A 25723-nucleotide genomic window follows, 5' to 3' on the forward strand; every position below is an offset into this window, starting at 1 on the left:
TAGTACAAAAGCAGCCATAGATGATAATACATAAACGAATGAACATGGCTGTGTTTCAAAGAAAATTTTATTTACAAAAACAAACAGTGGGGCAGATTTGGCCAACCCTTGATTTAGATGAAAGTATTTGTTTAAAAAATGGACCACTAATAAATTTTTGCCTTTTACCAAACGAGACATTTATTTAAAAATTTTAATGTAGATGTAGCTAAAACAGTATTCTTTAGGGGCAATTGTAATTTTGTTAAAGGATAAGTAATATTAATCTTTATGGATACAGAATAACCTTACTCTAGTAAGAATTCAAAAGTTATCACAGAAATCTAGGACACATAATTTCATGTTCAAATGTTGCACAGCAGATTTCACATAAAATATTAGTGATGGAGTGAAAATCCAAGCAGTGACTCAAAACTTCTCAGTTTAGGCAACTCTATGTTTTATTTTAACTTTTCATAGAGAGTTTTAATATGTAGCTTTCTAGGGAAATACTTGATTTGCTAAATTAAAGATAATGTCTTGAGATAAAGATGAAATAAGAGAAGAATAAGAGTAGTCATTAGAAAGAGTTCAACTTATCACATGTAGGTAATTTTGTCCCTAAATCATCTAAATCCAGATGCAAATGGAAATACCCAGACTTCATTTTAAGGAGAGATGCACATCCTATCATCTAAGTGTTTATAAGAGAGGCTCTGGAATCACTAACCATCACAATCTCTTGGTGTTTAATGGCAACTGAAATTGCCAAGTTCACAGGAACCTTACCTCCTCTTCTTATGATCCAAATGAATGAAGACATTCCAGTCAAGTTACACTTAGTCACCACTGGTAACCAGCTGTTTTGCCCTATGAAGTCTAGGGTATATTTTCAGCATGAGGGGTGATATGCAACAATTTCTTTTGCAAACAGAAATATATGCACATATCCCTGCTGAAAATGTAGCCTAGTAAATTTTCACATGAAAACAAATACATGCTCTCAAGTGGCAATGTGCTAGGTGATGTTTCTGGTTGAGGTCTACTTTAGGAGTCAAAATGTGTAAGCCTTGTGGAGTCAAGGCAGTGGTCCTGTGTATATAGGTATAGAAAAAGTAGCTCACTTAATCCTTTCTCGCCAGTAGGGATTTTCCCGGAACGACATCCATTGTCGGCAATGGACGCACCAAAATAACGCCGGCGCCAGTGAGTTAACCACCTCTGTCCTCTTTTCACCTATTATATTTTTCATGCATCATCCAACTTCCCAACCATCTTCCTGTTTCTTCACAGAATGCACGCTAGGTTCTCGTTTTTCTTCAGCACGAAGTTGGAAATGGAGTTGAGAAAAGGAGACACATGGTCAGCTGGTGATGTTAACAAGCTCCTTGCTGCCCTGAGAAGCTAGATGGAAATGGTTCAAGTTACAAGGGGGATCATCATCAGATCTGGGAGGACAAAGAGTAATTCACGAAGCTTCATTCCCTTCCCTCCCACCCTCTTTCATTTACTGATGATTCCTATAGTCTGCCATCACAGCAACACCAAGATTAAGGAATCTGAAGCAATCCCTTTCTGTTCTTCACTCCATCCAGTGTGTAGAAAAGCCAAGCGAAACACATGTCCGCCAATGTTATGGTGGCTCCCAGTTGGTCGGGGAGACTTGAAATGGCCATAACCACATAACCACAATCTTACACCAATGCTTTTTAGTATGATCTTGGAATTAAAGATCAGCAACTAACACAGTGTTTGACAATAGGTGCCTTTATTAATAAAGGTAGGTTGAATAAGACATTTTCTTTTCAGTTAATGTCTACTCGAACACATAGGTGGAAGTCAGACAGAAGTAGTTAACTCTTTCAATGCCGGGATCGTATAGATATATAGTAATCACATCAAGTCAATGTGTTTCTCTAAAACATGTTCAAATTATGGATTCCTGATTTCAGACTTCTGGTTAAATGCTATCTATGTTTGTCTGGTTTTTCTAAGAACCACCATAATCAGAGTTTTGAAATCAGAGCCATAGTAAATGTTAATTAGAATGATGGATGAATTAAGAACCCCAGCACCAATGTGTAACAAAACATCACAGTTCACAGTCAAGTAAAAACATTTCTCAGTAATACAATTCTAGATGGGTAATGATTCCAGAGCAAACTAAAGTTTGAAGAAGAGAGAAGAATTTTACTTAATGGCTCCCTTGACACTAAGAATCAGGAAAAATCCAAAGTATGAAGGATAAGAAGTATATATTTTAAGTACAAATAAAGTTTTAAACCTCAAATCAAGAGGATCATCAAGCTACATAGTATTATAAAATTGCTTTGATGTTTCAGATAGCAGTGGGGAAGATAAGAAAAAGGGGAAGAAATAATTTTGTAGGACTCAAATGTGTGTCCAGAGTGTGAGTTTAAATTACCACGGTTACATCTAATTGGGTTAAGTATATCCTAGAGAGTAATTCATACCATTACAATTACAGAAACCAACTATCATACAGAGAAACAAGAATATTTACTTTTTCCAGATTTTAAGACAGCTTTACAATGATTACATCTTAGCAGTTTTAAAAAATAACATCAACCAGAGACTTCTCCAGCAAAAGTAAACTACTGGTCTATAACCCTACTTATTCTCCTTCCATAAAACTACAGCTGTAAAGGCCTTTTTTGTGTCCATCTGTGTACTTGTCTTCATCTCCACCTTCTTAATTGAGCTTCTTTACAGGCTCCAACTAGCAGCCTCCAAACACAAGAGGGACTCCTTTTAGGGACTCCTGTGCTGTCACAAAGCAGGCCTTAAATAAAATCCATCAAGTGACTATCCCAACACTTCTTTCAATTAACTGCAATTCTGATTCCTGCAGTTCACATACTGACTTCATAAGTAGATTTACTATGAACCCTTCCTTTTATATTTAGAAAAAGGCCTGTAAGGCTGAGTTTATACTGAATTGTAAGTGATGAAAGTAACATGAGTAAGAGCTCAAATGGGTAAACAAGAGCTGAAACCACAACATACTTAAAGAAGGGTCTCAACACAGCAAATGAGGAAGCACAGTACACAACCACCAACTACTCATTTTGCTCAGTGTTTAAGGCCAGTTTCATTGGGTCAAAATACAGGATTTAATGGAGGGAGCTTTGTCATCATAATTAGGGGCAGGGAGGATTCAGGTGTTCATCTTGCTGCAAATAAGTCAAGATTGTTGGTTTATTTGGTTGCTTCATCTCTGGCAGAAGAAAGGAGGAACAGAAAAATAGAAGCTAGTAAGTAACCTGTTCCCACAGGGTCCTCAAGACATGGATCCCAAGTCCAGATCACTTACAAATGAAATGTACCATACCTCTCCTACGTTTATCCTGTTATTCATTCTAGTGTTTATCCAAGACTCAGTCTGGGTTTTCTGCAAAGCAAACCCTGCACACATCTTGCTACACTCTTCAACAAGAGATTATGTGTATAATAGGCATAAGAATTCCAGATCTATTTTTCTTCTTTTGTCCAAAGAAATAGGCATTTAAAAGCAGGCCCATTTCAGAAACAATATTAGAAGTGAATACCAACTAGTTCCATAAAGCTGTTTTTCTTTTTTTTTTTTTTTTTTTTTTTTTTTTTTTTTTTGGAGACGGAGTCTCGCTCTGCCGCCCAGGTTGGAGTACAGTGGCCGGATCTCAGCTCACTGCAAGCTCCGCCTCCCAGGTTTACGCCATTCTCCTGCCTCAGTCTCCCGAGTAGCTGGGACTACAGGCGCCCGCCACCTCGCCCGGCTAGTTTTTTTTTTTTTGTATTTTTAGTAGAGACGGGGTTTCACCGTGTTAGCCAGGATGGTCTCGATCTCCTGACCTCGTGATCCGCCCGTCTCGGCCTCCCAAAGTGCTGGGATTACAGGCTTGAGCCACCGCGCCCGGCCCATAAAGTTGTTTTTCTAAAATACAAATTTACATTCAATCATTTTTAATAAGCTGCTAAGTTACCTTAGTTTTCCAATTTATTTTTAATTTTCCATTAATACAACTGATTTCCAATAAATTTAAACACTAATTTTTTCTCATTACAAATAGAATCCTAAGTTTGCTACTCAAATGATTTTTGTTTTTAATGTGAAGAGCACTTAAATGACTGAACTCACTATTATGATATACTTTTCTAAGTGAGAGAAAAGAAGACATTTGTATATTAGTTTGGCTAATACGACTCTTGCCACGGTTTAGAGGATGTTTGAGACACACAGTAAGAGAGACATTATTCCATTTTTCAGAAATATGCATGGCTAAAAAAGTAGTTAATTTTGCTTAGTTTTGTAGAACTCTAAACCTGAGTAATTCAAGTTGAAATGAACAAAAGATGCTTCCTTACCTTTAGATCTTTCCAACTGTCCAGGAGTTTGGTGGCCAAATCACTTATATCCACTGTTTTATCTGGCTGTTCTTGGCTCCTTTCACTCTCCACATCAGACACACCCTCTTCTTCATCTTGGGATGGTGTTTCTTCATTAATAGGTTCTTCTAGTTTTGTGCCATTGCTCTCTTTGGGCTCTATTTCAGTGTCAGCTTCTGGTTCAGAAGTAGGTAGCTTACTAGCTTCTATGTTGGTTTCACTCTCAACTTTGCATTCAGGCAGCTGTTGTGGTAGTAGCTGTTGTGACTGCAACTCTTCCTCTTCCTCTACAGGAACATTTTCTAATTGATCAAGATCCTCTTTGCCATCCTTGCCTTCTAGCTCACTGGTTGCATCAGAGATTGCACTGTCCATGCTATTTTCACTTATAATTTTCAGTCTGCGAAACATTAGTTTCTTGGGAGTGTCTGTGTCAGCTTCTGTGCTCAGCTTGGTGGAAGGATCAGGTGTGTTGAGTGGTGTGTGAGCACGTGATGTATTCTCACTAGAATACCCATCTCCTTCACTCAACGGAGGGACAGCAGTCTTAGTCTGAGACCAGCGTTGAATAATTGGAAGTACTTTGCTTTCCTCCAACATATTTTTAGTAGGAATGGGCAAGTGTTCCAAAGTCTTTATAATCTGATTAAACATAAAAAAAAAAAAATTACATCACTTTGTACAGTTGACTTTTTTTTTTTTTTTGCAGACAGAGTCTCACTCTGTCGCCCAGGCTGGAATGCAATGGCATGATCTTGGCTCACTGCAACCTCCGCCTCCTGGGTTCAAGCAATTCTCCTGTGTCAGCCTACCAAGTAGCTGGGAGTACAGGTGCTCGCCGCTACACCTGGCTAATCTTTTGTATTTTTAGTAGAGACAGGGTTTCACCATGTTGGCCAGGCTGGTCTCAAACTCCTGACCTCAAGTGATCCACCCACCTTGGCCTCCCAAAATGCTGGGATTACCAGCATGAGCCACTGCACCTGGCTACAGCTGACTTTGCTTTTGTTTTTGTTTTTTTTTGAGACAGAGTTTTGCTCTTGTTGCCCAAGCTGGGGTGCAATGATGTGATCTTGACTCACTGCAATCTCTGGCTCCCTGGTTCAAGCGATTCTCCTGTCTCAGCCTCCCAAGGAGCTGGGATTACAGGGATGCACCAACATGCACAGCTAATTTTTTTTGCTTTTTTTTTTTTTTTAGTAGAGACGGTGTTTCTCCATGTTGGTCAGGCTGGTCTTGAATTCCTGACCTTAGATGATCTGCCCACCTCAGCTTCCCAAAGTGCTGGGATTACAGGCGTGAGCCACAGCGCCCGGCCTACAGTTGACTTTTTCAATCTCTAGATGGGACTCAGATTATTTCTGCAAGGGTAGTGCAGTTTTGCTACTGCTTTACTAAGACCTACATCTCTGTAAACACAAGCATACTTAAAAATCATAATATTGCTTTCTTTAAGAAAGAAAAACTTTTAATAAGACTGATCAGCAAGAATAAAATGTGGAGCAACATCACAACATCAAATAGGACTGATCAATATCCTCTACCAGTAGTTCTTAAACCTGGGTAGCTTTTTAAACATATACACTACTGGACCAATCCTGGGTATTTTTTCTTAAAAAGTTCACCAAGTGCCTGCGATATAGACTTGGGAGCTATGTAATAACATATTTAAATGATGTCTGTCATACACACAAAAATGCAGACATCTCTTTAGCTTTTGATAAATAGCTATCTAGCAAAGAGAGACCCTCTCCTCATTCTTAGACAACCTCACCCCTTCTGAAATCCAAGAATTTTTTCTGAAGTATTCTTCAATGTAGTTCCACAGAAACCCCAAGGCTTCCTCAATTTCCTCAAGTCAAATCTCCTGGGAGAAGGATGGAGGCAAGAACAAGTACTTATCTGCCCATTCCTTTTTGTTTGTTTTTAAAAGTCTTTTATTAAATAAAAGACTTTGGGATTATATTACAAATTAGAAAGTTAGAAAATATTATTAATTTCATAGAAAGGTAAAGATATCATTACTCCACTAACAATGCTGTCAATGAACCTTTACTTAGATCTTTTAAAACACTTATTTAAAAGATTCCTCAAAATGTTCATACTCTTGTTATGCAGAATTCAGATCTTTACCAATTCTTTAGGCCCCACAGTTCAAATTTTATATAACTTCCCATCTTTTTAAAACTCTGGTTTTAACAACAAACTGGATCTTTCACTTAACTATGTTGTTGTTGTGATTATATCTTGCTCTTGTAGTTCCCTGTTATGTAGTACCAACCTTAAAAAGATACTATAGGAAAACCATGGGACAAACTACTAACAAAGTGAATGTACAGTTAGATAGTTAAAGGAATGATACTGAGATGAAAAAATTATTTGATTATTTAATACCACTGATACAGTGCTAAATTCATAATTACTGATATTATCACATACCCACAACCTAGGCAATCAATATAGTGGTTTTAAGAAACAAGCAAGCTAAATGTGAACTGACCTCTTCCTGAAGCTTCTGGTTACTTTCCCGGCCGTCACCTAGCTCTGCCATCCAGATCCACAACAAAGACAGCCCATGACGTTCCAGAAAGGACTTCAGGCAGGACTGTGAGTGTGTGTTCTTTCATGGGGGAAGGGAGACAGGATGTAGAGTATTGGGAGGCAATACCAGAATATTACAAAGAGCCCGAGGAGAGTTCATGTATATATTACACACTATAGAGTTCACTTACATTCACAAAAACAACCTAGAAACTCTGTTTTCATTAGCCTAAATGGAACTCTACAACAAATGCTTTAAACAGATTATAATCTTCTCTGATACACAAAATATAGCCAGTCAACTGGGATTTTACTAACGTAGAAAATTACATAAATATTAATGTCATTTATAATGAAAATTCTGAACTAAGAAAAAATTGCATGTACCTTTTTAAATAAAACAAAACCATAAAAATTAATCATTAAATAATTCTTTCTTCTCTCCCTTTCAGATGATTGTTGAAAAGACCTCTTTTTCCTGTTTTGTTTTTTAATCATCATGGTTTTTTTAAACCGTGGCTTATGACTATAATCCCAGCAATTTGGAAGGTGGAAGAGGGAGGGACTGGTTGAGGCCAGGAGTTCAAGACCAGCCTGGGCAAAATAGCAAGACCCTTATCTCTACAAAAATATAAAAATAAAAATTAGCTAGATGTGGTGGTGTGTGCCTGTAGTCCTAGCTACCAGGCAACTGAGGCAGGAGGATCACTTGAGCCCAGGAGTTCCAAGGCTGCAGTGAGCTATGATTGCGCAACTGTGTTCCAGCCTGGGCAACAAAGCAAGACCCTAAAAAAAAAATCATTTTGTGTTATCTAACATCTTGTGGCATACTTAATAAACTGGTGTAAAAAAGAGTACTGTTAAAATTTCATGCTTTGAGATCATGTAGTACAAATGGCTTTGGCATGCTAATAATTGGAGGGTAAAAGGCTATGACAAGTGTGATGAATTATTACATTTAAAAAAAAAACAAAAAACGCCACCACATTCTTTGAATATAGACAGAAAGCAAACCAGGTCTACTAATGCCATGGTCCCCAACCTTTTTGGAACCAGGAACCAGTTTCATGGAAGATAATTTTTCAACGAACTGGGTGGGGGATGGATTCAGGATGAAACTGTTCCACCTCAAATCATCAGGCATTAGATTCTCATAAGGAGTGTACAACCTAGATCTCTCGCATGTGCAGATGACAACAGGGTTCATGCTCCTATGAGAATCGAATGCCGCTGCTAATCTGACAACAGGTGGAGTTCAGGCAGTAATGCTCACTCAACTCCTACTGTGTGGCCCCGTTCCTAACCAGCCCATGGCCTGGGGATTAGGAATCCTTGTACTAATAGATAAAATGATACTGAACCCTTTAGTCATTTTAAATAATATGGTACAAGCTTTGAAAATCATATACAACTCACACATCCATTTAAAAAATAAGATTGGCCGGCCAAGGTGGCTCACGCCTGTAATCCCAGCATTTTGGGAGGACGAGACAGGTGGATCATCTGAGGTCAGGATTTCGACACCAGCCTGGCCAACACAGTGAAATCCCATCTCTAATAAGAAAATACAAAAATTAGCTGGACGTGGTGGCTGGTGCCTGTAATCCCATCTACTTAGGACGCTGGGGCAGGAGAATTGCTTGCACCCAGGAGACACAGGTTGCAGTGAACTGAAACTGCACCACTGTACTCCAGCCTGGATGACATAACAAGACTCCATCTAAACAAACAAACAAACAAACAAATAAATAAGACTAACTCTTATCAGAATTATTCCTTCTTCATTCATCTTCATTCATTCATTCCCACTCCAAAACCAGAAATAAAAAATAAACATTAAAGTGTTCACCTGTATGAGTTCCAGACAGGTAAGTTTCTGCTCCAAAGTTTCAATTCTAACCATTAGCCGGCATAAGCTGAGCACCTGGTTTTTATCAGAGAGACCCTCACCATTTTCCATCAGAGCTTCTAGCTCTCCATCCACCTACCACAGCAAATAAAAATACCTTTTTATAAAACAACAACAAAAAAAAACTAAAAAACCCAAAAAGTTGCTCAACCTTATCAATTATCAGGAAAACACAAATTAAGACCAAACTGGGAAACCATGGTATTAGACTGAGGGAAAAAATTAAGAAGGCTGATAATATTAAGTCTACTGTTGATGAAAGTATAAAGTGGTATAATATATTTGAAATGCATTTCATTCACTCATCAAATACGTATCAAGAACTTATTATGAGTCAAGTATAATTCTAGGTGGAGATGTGCAATGAGCCAAAACAGAAAAACCTGCCCTTATGGGAGACCATAAACAAATTATATTAAACTAAAAGGACTTCAGAGATCCTTTATGGTTCATAAATATGATGGTTGGGTTTTCACACTGCTGTGTGAGATATATCTCCCTCAAACTTAAATAAGTTATACATTTTAATATATAATGACCCTTTTATGATGTCAGCATATGAATGACCCAGCTGATGGGGCAGAGTGCTTCAGAAAAACATAAAGCATCAGCCTGAAAAATAGTTGTATCCCCATGCACAGAAATTCTACCTATCAGAACAAACTGTAGAGAAATTCTGCACATGTGTACCTGAAGATTCCTAAGAATGTTCATTGAAGCAACACTTATACTAGCAAAAAACTGCCAACAACCCAAATATCTGTACAAGTTTGATAACCGGCCATGTTCATGCCATGAAATATAATACCACAGTGAAAGGAATCAAGTACAGCCAAATGCAACAACATCCATCAATCTTAAAAATATGTCATTAAGAAAAAGCAAGTTCCAAATAATTACATGCTATATGAATCCATTTTTATGTACCTCAAAGCTGAACTTTTTAGGGATACATATGTGAAAAACTGCTTTTAAACAGGCAAGGATGACCAGGCATGATGGCTCACACTTGTAATCCCAGCACTTTGAAAGGCTGAGGCAGGAGGATCACTTGAGCTCAGGAGTTTAAGACCAGCCTGGGCAACACAGCCAGACTTCATCTCTACTAAAAATCAAAAAAAATTAGCCAGGTATGGTAGCATGTGCATATAGTCTTAGCTATTCAGGAGGCTGGGGCAGAAGGATCACATGAACCTGGGAGACTGAGGTTACAGTGAGTTATAATTTTGCCACTGCACTCCAGCCTGGGTGACACAGTGAAATCCTGTCTCAAAAAAAAAGGCAAGGAAGTAAGACCCACAATGTACAACAGTGGTAACCTCCAGGTAGGGAGAAGGAAGTAGAGAAGCACTAACAAGGATTTTATAATTATGCTTTGTAACATATATATTCTTTGAGTGTTTTAAATATTAAATGTAAATAATGGGGGGTTGGGAATCAACCTACCAAAGGTTATTTCCAGTCCTGCATTATGGCAGTTACAGGATATAAAGATGCCTTCAAAGAATTTATTATGGGGGAGATTAAATTAATTCATATGAAACCAAACAAGGAAGCATTAACTGTAAATGTTACGTAGACCTAAGAGGTCTACGTAAGGGAGTAATTAGAATGAGTCACTAAAATAAGATTAGAAATAGATAAGATAAAGACAAGAGGAAAAGGTAAGCAAAGTAGTGAGGAAAGTGTGAACAAAGGAAAATAAGAAATCATAACAGTGCATAGGTCAACAAAGCTCAAACAGGTAAGGCATGGTGAGGGACTGAGAAAAACCATACCAAATAAAAGATTGGGCCAGATGCAGTAGCTCATGTCTGCAATCCTAGAACTTTGAAAGGCTGAGGTGGGTGGATCACCTGAGGTCAGGAGTTCAAGACCAGCCTGGCCAACATAGTGAAACCCCGTTCCTAATAAAAATACAAAAATTAGCTGGGCGGCGTGGCGGGAGCCTGTAGTACCAGCTACCCGGGAGGCTGAGGCAGGAGAATAGCTTGAGGTTGCAGTGAACCGAGATTGTGCCACTGTACTCTAGCCTGGGTGACAGAGTGAGGCTCCTTCTCAAAAACAAACAAACAAACAAAAAAAGACCGGTGTTAGATTAGAAGATCTCAATGTAACATAAAATAACTTGAATTTGATAAAACCTGAACAGAATCCTGAACAAGGGAATAATATGATCAAAGTGGATTTTTTTTTTTTTTTTTTAAGATGGAGTTTCGCTCTGTCACCCAGACTGGAGTGCAGTGGCGCAATCTCAGCTCACTGCAACCTCCACCTCCCAGATTCAAGTGATTCTCCTGCCTCAGCCTCCTGAGAAGCTGGGACTACAGGCACGTGCCACCACACCCGGCTAATTTTTTGTATTTTTAGTAGAGACAGGGTTTCACCGTGTTAGCCAGGATGGTCTCGATGTCCTGACCTTGTGATCTGCACGCCTCAGCTTCCCAAAGTGCTAGGATTATAGGCGTGAGCCACCGTGCCCAGCCCAAAGTGGAATTTGAGAATAATTTGTGCGGCAATAACAGAATCAAATTTAGACAAGCTAGAGACTAAGGAGAAGACATACAGATAGCATTAAAACTTGGCAGGAAATGATAAAAGTCTACAATGAAATGATTCAGAGAAAAGCAAAACTAAAAGGAAAGAATCTTAAGAAAATTTTCTATTACTTTTTCTTTTACTTAACTAGCTATTTATACCTTACTGTAATTTCAGGCAAGGCACGGAACATTTTTATTTCATACTGTACTCGAAAATTCTGGTAAAGAATAAGAATGAGAAAATATAAAGTGCTACCTGAGAGAGGCTGTGGAAACTCAAAACCATTTTTCTTTCTAAAATGTACATTTAAGGCTCATTCTTTTTCATTTCCAATACCATTTAAGTTTCTGAGTAAATACATGAACAGAAAAACCAATTTAAAGTTGTCCTAATCCAAGAAAGACAATTTCATTAAAGATATCTTTTCCTTGCATATCCTAAAAGTAAGCTTTCCTGGGTCCCAAATTCTATGGTATTAGAAGAGTTCAAGGGATTTAAAATTCTACTTTCCCCCTCAACTGTAACAGCCACAACACTGCTTTTGACAGAGTTTTGAGATGTAAATAAAACAGGACTAAAAAACGAGGTATTTTTAGCCAGGCACAGTGGCTCACACCTGTAATCCCAGCATTTGGGAGGTCAGGGCAGGCAGATCATCTGAGGCCAGGAGTTTGGGACCAGCATGGCAAACATGGTAAAACCCCATCTCTACTAAAAATGCAAAAATTAGGCCAGGCACGGTGGCTCACGCCTGTAATCCCAGCACTTTGGGAGGCCGAGGTGGGTGGATCACCTGAGGTCAGGAGTTCAAGACCAGCCTGGCCAACATGGTGAAACCCAGTCTCTACTAAAAATACAAAAATTAGCCAGGCATGATGGCAGGTGCCTATAATCACAGCTACTTGGGAGGCTGTGGCAGGAGAATCACTTGAACGCGGAAGGTAGAGGTTGCAGTAAGCCAAGATCATGCCACCACACTCTAGCCTGGGCAACAGAGCAAGACTTGTCATCATAAATAAAATAAAATAAAATAAAATAAAAATTAGCCAGGTGTGGTGATGCACACCTGTAATCCCAGCTGTTCAGATGGCTGAGACAAGAGAATCACTTGAACTTGGGAGGCGGATGTTGCAATGAGTTAAGATCATGCCACAGCACTCCAGCCTGGGCAACAGAACAAAATACTCTGTCTTTAGGAAAAAAAAAAAAAAAAAAAAAGATGTATTTTCTTTTTAAAATTAGGTATGTTATGACTGTTTAAAACTCTGAGATAAAGCTAAATTATGTTACTTACACTCATTCAATAACATTTATTGAATAGATATTGTAATAAGGCATTTCCAGGATATAAAGAAAATAACGTTCTAACTAAAGAAAAAGAAACAGTAAAAATGCAGAAACTGCAGTATAAATTAATTTTTGCAAACAAAATAAAGACGAATAACCCTTGAACAGCCATCAGTGGTTGTACTATACCACACATACATATAAATGCATGCCAATTCCAGTGGTGATAATACAGCTCCCCTAATTTTGGGTGCTCAAGCATAGCAATCAATTGTGCAGTAACTTTTAGGGTACCTGGGAGAGACAGGTGGGAAGACTGAGTTTGTCTCCCTTCCTTTCAATTAAATTACATTTACTAAAAGTACTAGATTTTATGTATGGGTCAACATCATCCAAGAATATGAGGTAAGTAACTAAAAGTAAACATAAATGTAAGAATGATTAGGGTATATTTTTAAAATATTGATAATTGGAAAATTATATCTTAAATATATTTATATGTTTAAATATAATTAATTTATATAGAGTAAATATGTATTTACTCTAAATAGTGCATATATATGCACAATTCTACAGTACTTGAAAATTTATTGAGTACCTAATCATTGCAAAATATTATTTTTTACTACTTGAATATTTTTGGCACTAAGAGGTCTAAGTAGCATTTTAAATACTTCTTGATGGAATACAACATACAGTATGCAGTATACATATATACACAGAAAAATATATAAACAATTAGTAAACAGGTTTAATAAACAGGTGAGCAACACCCATATAGCCACCATCCAGGTAAATTTAAAAACAGAATACTGCCAACATTCCTGCAGTGCCCCATGTACCTACCCCTTCCTAGTTATAACAGCAACTCTTCCTGTGCTTTAGAGATAACTTATCCTAATATTTTAAGAAACGGGCCTTCAATTTTCTTGATAGGTTTACTATCCACATGCAAATTCCTAAATATTAAAATTTCTTTTTTTTTTTTTTTAGTGATGGAAGCTAACTTTATTTGAAATGAAAGGTTCACTCTTGTCCTTGCTCCCTTATTTTTTTTTTTTTTTAATTTTTTTTTTTTTGAGACGGAGTCTCGCTGTGTCTCCCAGGCTGGAGTGCAGTGGCGTGATCTCGGCTCACTGCAAGCTCTGCCTCCTGGGTTCACGCCATTCTCCCGCCTCAGCCTCCCGAGTAGCTGAGACTACAGGCGCCCGCCACCACGCCCGGCTAGTTTTTTGTATTTTTAGTAGAGACGGGGTTTCACCGTGTTAGCCAGGATAGTCTCGATCTCCTGACCTCGTGATCCACCCGCCTCGGCCTCCCAAAGTGCTGGGATTACAGGCTTGAGCCACCGCGCCCGGCCCTTGCTCCCTTATTACTTTAATTTTACTTTAAGTTCTGGGATACATGTGCAAGAACACACAGGTTTGTTACATAGGTATATAAAATTGTATCTATTTTTCATCTTTATAGAAATGAAATCATACTGGACAAAATATTTTGTCATGCTTCTTTCACTCAAACTTACATTTTAAGAGTTATCCATGTTATTGTATGCAGCCAGTTTATTTTCATGACTATTTCTTTTATAATTTATCCTTTTTTTTTTTTGAGACTGAGCCTCACTCTGTTGCCCAGGCTGGGGTGCAGTGGCATCATGTCGGCTCACTGCAACCTCCGTCTCCTGGGTTCAAGCAATTCTCCTGCCTCAGCCTCCCGAGTAGCTGGAATTACAGGCACCCACCACCACACATGGTTAATTTTTATATTTGTAGTAGAGACGGGGTTTCATCATGTTGGCCAGGCTGGTCTCAAACTCCTGACCTCAGATGACCCGCCTGCCTTGGCCTCCCAAAGTGCTGGGATTACAGGCATGAGCCATCGCCCCTGGCTCATTCTTATGTTAATAGATATCTGAGTAATTTCTACTTTTTGATATTATAAGCAATGCTGTTGTGACTTCTAATATACATTATAGCTAGGCTCTCTGCTTATACACCCAGGAACTGCTGGCTCATATGGCATATGTTCTTTCAACTTCAGTAAATAATGTTAAAGCATTTTCAAAAGTGGTTGTCCCCCATTTACACTCCCCACTGACAGTGTATGAGATCTGTTGTTCTTATGTATCATGGAACTTAATTTTTATCAATCTGGTGAGAGTAATTTTAATTTGCACTCCCAGATTACTAATAAGGTTGAACAGCTTTCCATGTTTATTGGCTATTTGAATTAGTAAAGTGTCTCTGGAAGTTGTCTATTTTTCTTTTGTGCTGGCTGTTCTTTTCTTATTAATAGGATACTGGTTACACTCATTATGCATATTCTGGATAGTAGTATTCATTTGTTATGAGTTGAAAGTAAGTATTTCCTCTCACTCAGGTGGCTTTTCACCCTCTTTATTACATAAATCATTATTAATTTATTTCAAAAACTCAAACAATAGAGACTAAGGGAAGTTTCAGACTATTTTCTGTTCGTACCATAAACTACAAATAACATCAGGTCATAGTAGGGACTCATTATACTTCCATCAAGTAAGTAAGTACCAAGTGTGTGACATAGCCAAAGAAGATAATCACCTGTCCTGGAAGAGCTTATAGTTTCGTTAAGGAGATAAGCTATATTCAGATGCAATCATAAGAACAAGGATAAAAAATGTTTAGCAATCAAGGGGTAGCATGAGGGATGTGGATTACAGTGCAATCATTATTAACATCTTCTTGTCACCAGTTTATACATGCAAAACTGCATTCTGAACTGCTAGCTACCTTGTCCTTTCCATGGCATCCTTTACCCAAAGAAATTCCCAAGGTTCAATCTTGTGAGTTCAAACAGTTGAATTCTGTGATTCTGCTTCTGTGATTCTGCTCAACTGTAACTGACCAAAACTCAGAATCTAGGCATGCAAAAAAGGAATTTCCGCAGGAGATAACCCAAGTGAAATTAAAAGTAGAGTTAACCTCTGCATTAGAGTCAAGGGCAAATGATCTTTCACATCATTCTAGGAACCTAGGTTCATTCTGGGTCATTCTGGGTTTATCTGGGCAAAGTTTCATGTAAAACATCATTGTTCCAGAATAACTTCAAATTTGTATCTGGAGCAACCAATGACTGTAGCCTACGGAATGACTTGATACAAGTTACCTCTAATTCAGTCCGTAGGCACCAAGACCTATCCTGAAATTGACACACTATTACCTGAATACAAACAATCAACCAATGACAGAAATATCTAGTCCTTAGCTCCTCGGAGTTATCCTTAAATCTTCTCAGAAAGGTAAAAAGTCACCTAATGGAAGTATGATACAGATATAATACCACCTCTTAATCTATAATAAGGTCACTTCTCATCAATAAATTAATTTTAAAATGTGTTTATTCTATAAGTTTTGAAAATAGGAAATAGCCATTGGAAAGTTTTTTTTTTTTTTAGATGGAGTTTTGCTCTGTAGCCTAGGCTGGAGTGCAGTGGTGTGATCTTGGCTCACTGCAACCTCTGCCTCCTAGGTTCAAGCAATTCTCCTGCCTCAGCCTCCAGAGTAGCTGGGACTACAGGTACCCACCACCACGCCCAGCAAATTTTTTATTTTTAGTAGAGACAGGGTTTCACCATGTTGGCCAGGCTGGTCTTGAACTCTTGACCTTGTGATCCTCCTGGCTCAGCCTCCCAAATCCCACGCCTGTTGGGATTACAGGCGTGAGCCACCACGCCTGGCCTGGAAAGTTTTTATGGAGATACTAGTTTAGGTCAACATGTTTAATAACTATTTTGTGGTTGCTCTGGTAAACCACCAATTATATGAAACAAGAGTTAACAACAAAAGCAATTTAATGGAGTTTAAAGAAAAATGTCCTGTAGTCAAGTAAAGAAAGCTAACAGACTAGGTATGACCCAGTGACTACACTTCCATAGATAAATCTTAAAGAAACATGTGCAAAAGAGACATGTGCAAAGATATTAACTTTGAAATTAAGAGCAAAGGCCGGGTGGCTCACACCTGTAATCCCAGCACTTTGGGAGGCCGGGCTGATCATGAGGTCAGGAGATCGAGACCATCCTGGCTAACATGGTGAAACCCTGTCTCTACTAAAAAACACAAAAAAATTAGCCGGGCATGGTGGCAGTTGCCTGTAGTCCCAGCTACTCGAGAGGCTGAGGCAGGAGGATGGCGTGAACCCGGGAGGTGGAGCTTGCAGTGAGCCAAGATCATGCCACTGCACTCTAGCCTGGGCTACAGAGCGAGACTCCGTCTCAAAAAAAAAAAAAAAAAAAAAAAAGATATTAAGAGCAAAAATTGGAAACATATAAGTATTCATATTCATCAGTAGGAAAATATGTCAATAAACTGCTATATGATGAAAAAATTTCAAATGACCATCATGCAGAAGTTGAGGAAAAAAAAGAAAAACATTACAGCAGTTAGAAACAAATGTTCATCTACATATATGAATTCAGATCAAATTAAAAAATAAGAGTAAAAAAATGCACACAAATACATATATACTATATCGTTTCTTCTTCTTTCTTTTTTTCTTAATAGAGATGAGGTCTTGCTATATTGCCTAGGCTGGTCTCGCACTCCTGGGCTCAAGGTATCCTGCTGCCTCGGCCTCCCAAAGTGCTGGGATTATAAGCAAGAGCCACCACGCCCAGACATATTTTACCATTTATAAAAACTTTTAAAACGTTACACGAAACAATTCAATATGTTCCAAAACACAGAAGCATTTATTGTTATGGCCATAGTTGCCTCAGAGGTAGGAGGGGACTGCACTCTACAGTTTGACTGTAGTTTAACACAATGGTTAAGAGCAGAGACAAGATGCTGGATTGGAGTTCATTTCCATCACCTAGTTGGGTGACACTATAATCTCTCTGTGCCTTAGTGTGTTCTTATCTGTAACAAAGGAAAAATCATTACCTAATTTATAAGCTTATTGTGAGAATACATCTCGCTTAAGCTTATATGTGATGTGAGCTAATACATCAAGTGCTTAGAAAAGTGCTTGGCATAAAGTTACACTATATATGCTAAATAAAAAGAGGGCTGAAGGCTGGGTGTGGTAGCTCATGTCTGTAATCCCAGCACTTTGGGAGGCCAAGGCGAGAGGATCACTTGAGCCCGGGAGTTTGAAGCTGCAGTGAGCTATGAATGCATCACTGAATTCCAGCCTAAGCAACAGAGTGAGACTTTGCCTCAAAAAAAAGAAAGGAAAAAAAAGGGCTGGCACTGTGGCTCATGCCTGTAATCCCAGCACTTTGGGAGACCAAGGTGGGAGGATCACTTGAGCCAGGAGTTCGAGGCTGCAGTAAGCTGTGATCACTCTACTGTACTCTGGCCTGTGGAACAGTGCGAGACCTTGTCTCAAAAAAACCAAAGCCAAACCATTTGAAAATGTATACAGTTTTTAAAAGAGAGAGAAAGAGAGAAAGAAAGAGCTAAAGAACACATGACATTCTAATGCATTTGTTTATGATGGGTGGTGCAAATATAGGTGTTTGTTATATAAACTGTCCTTTTCTGCTTTTTCTAAATGGACCTTTCCAATGCTTTTTATTATCTGTATCTTCTTACAGCTTCAGATTCTTAATACTTAATTCCCTCAAATTAATTTGTGCTTAACTGATGTTACCTTTTAACCATTATACTCTTATCACCTCCCTCATGTCTTCTTCTATCTCCCCATCTAAACAGAAAAATTGCTGTCATCTATAGTTCTCATGAGTACTAAGTTCCTGAAAAGTTCAGGAATAAGCTAACTGCAAAAGAATCACAAGGGGATTTTCTCAGCCCTTCCACTAAGATTCACAGGTCTAGGGTCTGGCCCAAAAATGTGCATTTTTACTATGGATCCAGCCAAGTGGTTCTAAAGAAAGTGATCCGAGGATCACACTTTTGAAAAACAGTGCTCTAGCAAAGGGATCCTCAAAAAAGGGAGGAGAATATTTTTTTAAACACAAAGTCCTTTTCGCAGTTGATAGTCCCCTTAGTATCAGGATACTCCCCACCAAGAACCCCATCCCCATCCCAGGAGTAACTCAGGCAAGACGGGGTACAAAATAAAGCTATCAACTGCTGTTTCATTAAATAAAAAGAGCATCTGTGACTACTCCTGTTTCAGCCTTAGGTTACCTATTTCCTCTCAAAACTTTTCTCACACTCAAAAGAGGGTTTTCAGAGATTTGAAGAACACTCAAAGTTTAGAGTACCAAACAAAGACAAACCAATAACAAGGGATTAGAAATGTACAGCAGACATAGTGAGCTATCAGGGAGAAAAGATATGTTTTACTTGTACTTAGGAGTTTTAAAGAATCTGAAAAACTATTAGTCCAGGTGTTTTCAATAATACTTTAATAGTTCTCAGTACCCAATTCCAATCTCTATGAATCTGAAATAAAAATAGCAACTGCATCTCTTCTGGTAACAACTCATCTGATCTTGGATTTCTCTGGTGGCTGGTGGCAGTAGTATGACTTTATAACCTTCAATCAGAAAAGCCACCTCGCTTTTTAAATTTTTTAATGTGAAAATTGAAAGAAGAATGCAAACTTACTGAATCCTTCTTACGGGATCGTTCCTTCTTCATTTTCCCTCCTGCTGCTCTGATGCTGACTCTGTTTTCTCCTCCCAGGTAACCCCGGCAATTGGCTGATCCACAGAAACACTTCTGGGCTTCTTTTCTGTTCAAAGAGCATAGGAAAGAAGTCAGCTATGTGGAAGTAAACCATACAAAACTATTGGCAATAAAACAATTACACACAAAAGTCATACCAGTCCAAAGGAAATCAAAACAAAACAAAAACCATAACTTGAAGAGATTCCAACAAGTCTGCTATTACTAATAGAAATGTCTGAAAACTCCTTTTTAAAAATATTCATTATTTTTCCAATCATCTTTCTTTGGGAGGACAAAACTAGCCAAGAAATAAACAATCTTTCCATTTTATGAGAATACCTACTAATATGAAAATAAGAGATCATATACATACATGGATTAAGAACAAAATTGCTTCAATAGTTCAGAGAACTATTACTTATATGTAAATGTTTAATTGGCACATAGAACAAACATGCATTAGTATAAGCAGATATAAAATGATTAATATAGGATACTTAAAAGGAAACATTTGATTATTAAAAGATGGCTAGGCACAGTGGCTCACAACTGTAATCCCAGTACTTTGGGAGGCAGGAGTTTGAGACCAGCCTGGTCAACGTGGTGAAACCTCATCTCTACTAGAAATTAAAAAATTAGCCAGGCATTGTGGCACATGGCTGTAATCCCAGCAACTCAGGAGGCTGAGGCAAGAAAATCGCTTGAACCTGGGAGGCAAAGGTTGCAGCAAGCCCAAATCATGCCACCACACTCCAGCCTGGGCAACACGGCAAGACCCTGTCTCAAAAAAAAAAAAAAAGTAATCATCACGTAAGGATGAGGCACTATAATAACAAATACAGAAAAAAATAAATGTAGCCATGGAGGTAAGGAAGAATGGTGGGAAAGAATACAGGCCTAAGTTTACAGGGGCCTGGAAGAAACCACGTCTGGCATTTATCAGTGATCAGAGCTACCTGAGGAAAACACTGAGTATTCTAGGCCGAGCACAGTGGCTCATGTCTGTAATCCCAGCACTTTAGGAGACCAAGGCGGGTAGATCACTTGAGGCCAGGAGTTTGAGACCAGCCTGGCCAACATGGTGAAACCCCATTTCTATTAAAAACACAAAAATTAGTTGGGCGTGGTGGCGCACACCTGTAATCCCAGCTACTCAAGAGGCTGAGGCACGAGAATTGTTTGAATCCAGGAGGCAGAGGTTGCAGTGAGCGGAGATTGCACCACCATACTCCAGCCTGGGCGACAGAGTGAGACGCTGTCTCAAAAAAAAAAAAAAAAAAAAAAAAAAAAAAATTGAGTATTCTAATAGTAAACTGATAGATTTAGGATGTGATAGTAGCAATTAGAGGGATAAAAATGAATTGTTCAATAAGTAGAGCAGGAATTCCCAAACAGCACTTGATTTCCACTTTTCTTTCCCTCAGAGAGAACAATACAAGCACAGAGGCAAAAACATGGAGCCAACACAGAACCTGGTCTGCATTCATGCCCTGAGTATCTGACAAGAGAAGCAGACAGAATCGGAAACAACCATCTGGCATTTGTCCTAGATTATAATCAGATCATCAGTTTCAGAGTTCACTATGTTTAAGACATGAAGCATGTATGAAACAATGTGAAGGAGTATGTAAAAGACCTTCATTGCCAGAAGTCTGGTAACTGTCACCAGACTGAACAGTGTACAGCAATTAAAACCTCATTATATGGTAGCATTAAAAGAATTAAAATATTCAGGGAACTCTGCAGCTGTGTGCTTTTCTAGCATAAACACCAAAAGCTACTAATTGATATAGGTATAAATCTGAAAAAAATAAAATAAAAACTTTTAGGGTTTTGTGCCTTACTTACATTTTCCAATATTTTAACTGTACTGGTTTCTTAATAATCAGAAAGTATCTTGTATAGGTCACTGGTCCTCAAGACCCAAAGAAGATAGATTGTTTCAAAGGTAATGTTGTGTTCTTTCATTATGAGGCACGCATTAGTTGTCTTTTTCTGATATTAGTGGCCACTAATGACCACTGTTTAAGACCCATACCTTACTAAGTGTTGCAAAATGGTGATATTTTTACTACTTAATTTAGTTTTATGTTTTTGTTTTTTGAGACAGGGTCTTGAGCTATGGCCCAGGCTGGAGTGTAGTAGCAAGGTCATGCCTCCCTGCAGCCTCCATGTCCTAGGCTCAAGTGATCCTCCCACCTCACCCTCCTGAGTAGCTGGGACTATAAGTGTGCACCACCACAGCTCACCCTACTACTACATTTATTAACTGGAATACCTGTACAAAGAAGAACTTCCTCTCATCAACTATTTGGTTTAACCTAAAGCGGAAGTCACTTGAGAAAAGCAGAATACATGTTTAAATGCTTAATTTTTTTCCTTTCCTAAACTAGTCTTCAAAGTCATGAATTGGTTGACTAATATAGCTTTTTTTGTTGTTTTGTTTTTTGTTTTGTTTTTTTCAAAACAGAGTCTTGCTCTGTTGCCCAGGCTGGAGTGCAGTGGCACGATCTCAAGCAATTCTCTTGCCTCAGCCTCCGGAGTAGCTAGGATTACAGGCATGTGCCACCACACCCAGCTACTTTTTATATTCTTAGTAGAGACGGGTTTCACCATGTGGCTAGGCTGGTCTCGAACTCCCGACCTCATGATCTGCTCGCCTCGGCCTCTCAAAGTGCTGGGATTACAGGCGTGAGCCACTACACCCGGCCCTAATGTAATTTTTGGGGTTTTGTTTGTTTGTTTTTCTTTTTTTAAGACGGAATCACTCTGTCACCCAGGCTGGAGTGCAACAGTGCGATTTCGGCTCATTGCAACCTCCACCTCCCAGGTTCAAACTATCCCAGAGTAGCTGGGATTATAAGTGTGCGCCCAGCTAAATTTTGTATTTTCAGTACAGATGAAATTTCACCACGTTGGCCAGGCTCAAACTCCTGACCTCGTGATCTGCCCGCCTCAGCCTACCAAAGTGCTGAGATTACAGGCATAACCCACCGCAACCAGCCTGTAGTTTTATTTTTAAATAGTCATTGGAACACATGGATTTTACATAATATACTTCAAACCTCCTCAGTATCTTTATTAATGCTTCAGTGTTAATAAGAACTCCCACACTTTTTGTTTAGGCAGTCTTTGCTATTGCATCGGTTACTGTTTTTAGGAAACAGAACTAGGTAACCAATTATATTTAAGAGTACAAAATGGTACAGATGAAATAGACTGGTTATGAGTTGATAACTTTTAATGCTGACTAATGGATACAGAGTAATTTATAATACTGTACTATTCTCTTCAGACACACAGAGTTGGCATGTCTATAATAAAGTTTTTCAGAATTACGTAAGAAATATAATTATACAAGTAGATAGTATGAGGCTGAGGAGAAAATTATATAGTTCCTGTACAACATCCCTTAAGGGTCAGAAGTGTCATACATTAGAAAAACACACAAAACCAAAACAATATCTTATAGATAAGAGTTGAGAGTAAATATAACTTTTAAGTAATTCATATTAAAGTTTTATATCCTTATATCTGAACAGCCTATTTCCCCAACAGAAGCAGCAAAACTAGTAGAAACAATACTTACCCATATCTCTGGAACTGATAGTCAAATGTTAACTCTGAGCCTGAAGGAACCAGTTTGGTGGTAAAAAACCCAACCCTCAGTTGTCCGTTCACAGTCCACTGAGATGATGTTTGAAAACAAAAGAAATTAATAACTTATTAGTGTGTGTGTGTGCATGTATATAAAGATCATCATCATCTGCCTTAATTATGCAAATGGGTCTTTAGGCAATGAAGGTTTTCCCAAATAGCACGCGGAGAATTTTTTCTTTAAAAGAACTAAAATATTTAAGTGTAACTCTCATTTAATGGACTACCAGATTGGATATATCTCTAACGTGTCTCTAATAAAAAAGAAAAAACGTAATTGCTATTTTATCTTAACATTTCCACACAGTAAAGATTCACTTGTACTAAAAACTGGCAAATAGAGGATGCTTGTGTCACTGAGTATCAAAGCCAAGTCTATATTAACATATGTTAAAAGTAACCATGTTGTAAGATAAGATGAGATATAGAAACTAGGAAACACTGATCCCAAACGTTGAAGCGGTGGTCATCTGGCTGAGTATAGTGAAAGGGACATCAGAACAGATGTCCCATAAGACTCAAGAATTAAAATGGGGGCAGATACACAGGAGGCAGATCTTTTAGTTCCAAAACATGTAAGCAAGTCAAGGACTGTGGAGTGCTGATCCAGACAATTTGCACATGTTATTAATGAAAACTCCAGACTTGCAGAGATTAAGGGACACTGTACAGTGGGATTCTCACAGCTAGACATGAGCTCTGGCAGAACAATAACCAAAACCTAGGTTGAATGATTCCACAGTAGGTTCCCCTTTTTGTTATACAACTTGGCTCTTAGAAGAGCCATGCATAAAATCTATTAGTGTATACATCAAAGGGCAAAAAATACCCAAGACTCAAAAGCACTATTTCAACATGAGAGGAAATCAATGACATACATTTGCAGAGCGGGTTCATAGCTTTAACCTAAAAAAGTTACAATCCCAGCTGGGCGCGGAGGCTCATGCCTGTAATCTCAGCACTTTGGGAGGCCGACAGGGGTGGATCGCTTGAGGCCAGGAGTTCAAGACCAGCCTGGCCAACATGGCAAAACCCCATCTCTACTAAAAAATACTAAAAAAATTAGCCGGACGTGATGGCACGCACGTGTAAATCCCAGCTACTTGGGAGGCTGAGACAGAAGAATCACGTGAATCCAGGAGGCGGAGGTTGCAGTGAGCCGAGATCATGTCACTGCGCTCCAGCCTGGGCGAAAAAAAAAAACAAAGATACAATCCCTCTCAATGTCAGTTGTTCAGTCCCTCATGAGTGTTACTAAAAGTCAAATATTGCACCTAGATAAGACCTGATAAAGAATCCAAATACACACTGAACTTTCAAAATTAAAATTTAGTTTTGTATTTTGGCACCATTAAAATAATATCTAAAATAATTACGGGCAAGGAGAGGTTACAACTAAATGCAATGCGAGTTCTTGGATTGGATCTTGGACCAGAAAAACAACAGCTGTCAAAATTTGAATAAGGTCTTTATGTTACTTAATAGTATTCCCTGGATCTGATCCTTTTATTATGGTTACATATGATGTTAACATTGGGAAAGCTAGGTGAAGACTGATATGGGTGTAGTCAATACTATTTTTCCAACATTCCTAGAAATCTAAACTTATTTCAAAATAAAATCTTAAATAATAAAACAGAATAGGAAAAAGGTACTAAAAAATTCATGAGTACCTTAGATATGAGATCTAAAATTAATGGTCAGAACAATAATCGTGAACAAATACCTCAAACTCTAAATCCACCTCAACTTACTTTTTGGGTTTCACAGTTTGGTTCACAGCTGTGATTCATGAAACGAGAGCAATTTCCTTTTTGAGTGGCATCTATTATCTGGGAGAAGAGGATCATTTAAGAATTAAAAAAATTACCTTAAATATTCATGCAATTACCCCCAAAACTACATACATGTCTTACGCATCAATTAAAAAAAAAGATTGGGCTGCAAAACCTAACCAGTTAAGGCAGGGCAGTGAGGCCTCCTGACTACTAGCTTCATAGTCTTTCCATGTAAACAGCTCAGTTTCCATTATTTCTAACTGAAGACAGATGACACTGTAAATTAAATTAACCCATTGAATCAAAAAAATTTACACATTTTACAAAGGAAAAGCATTAAGACAAATGTAAGATGCATGCAATGCACACGCACACACACATACACACTCCCTTACCCCCACTTTGCCCTTGCTTCAGAGAATTGTCACACTACTTCACATTTCAAAGCGACAAATACCTAACTAATGCTTTTGGAAGATCTGCTAATTATAAACTTTGGCCCATAGGCAAAATTATCTTTATCAATGTCTCTCCCATTTATCCTTAGCCATTTCTCATATTCTATTACATCCCAATCTCACTGCATGGTATAATACTTCACTTTAAAGTGTGGGCTTGTCACAATGCCCTAGGTCTCAACCTTGAGTGTGTATCCAAATCCCATGGAGAGTTTGTTAAAACTTGCTGAACCCACCCCTAGGGTTAAACTAAATAGCTCTAGGGTTAGATTCCTAGAATTTACATTTCCACACTGAATATAGAGGCAGATATATGAGAATCAAACTGAATTCTATTAAGCCAGACATTAAAAAGATTTATAAAAATGTAAAGCAATGCAACTCTTTTCACTAAAAAAAAAAAAAAAAAAAAAAATTTAAATAATTATTTTCCAAGGCCAGGCACAGTGGTTTATGCCTGTAATCCCAGCGCTTTGGGAAGTTGAGGCAGGAGGACTGCTTCAGGTCAGAAGTTTGAGACCAGCCTGGGCAACACAGCAAGACCCTGTCTCTAAAAAAATTTAAAAA

The 25723-nt window shown here is 38.4% G+C and overlaps 1 protein-coding gene and 1 pseudogene across 8 annotated transcripts in view; one reads left to right on the forward strand and one right to left on the reverse strand.

Annotated features, from left to right (window-relative positions):
• Positions 1–25723, reverse strand: part of SETD2 (SET domain containing 2, histone lysine methyltransferase) — a 155236-nt gene that overhangs the window by 65438 nt on the left and 64075 nt on the right. For 4 of the 8 annotated variants that reach the window (XM_050780541.1, XM_050780542.1, XM_050780545.1 and 1 more), the window contains 6 exons: positions 24675–24752; positions 22853–22950; positions 19201–19327; positions 8756–8890; positions 6866–6985; positions 4345–5007 (listed from right to left, as the gene is read on the reverse strand). In XM_050780541.1, coding sequence (XP_050636498.1) covers positions 4345–5007; positions 6866–6985; positions 8756–8890; positions 19201–19327; positions 22853–22950; positions 24675–24752 — 1221 coding nt within the window. Of the gene's footprint in view, positions 1–49; positions 1384–4344; positions 5008–6865; positions 6986–8755; positions 8891–19200; positions 19328–22852; positions 22951–24674; positions 24753–25723 lie in introns of those variants that run through there. The other 4 variants (XR_007723491.1, XR_007723492.1, XR_007723493.1 and 1 more) reach the window with 3 other exon arrangements.
• LOC126949562 (uncharacterized) lies at positions 9253–9392 on the forward strand (annotated as a pseudogene).

The sequence above is a fragment of the Macaca thibetana genome, chromosome 2 (genome assembly GCF_024542745.1).
Source record: "Macaca thibetana thibetana isolate TM-01 chromosome 2, ASM2454274v1, whole genome shotgun sequence".
Classification (NCBI taxonomy): domain Eukaryota; kingdom Metazoa; phylum Chordata; class Mammalia; order Primates; family Cercopithecidae; genus Macaca; species Macaca thibetana.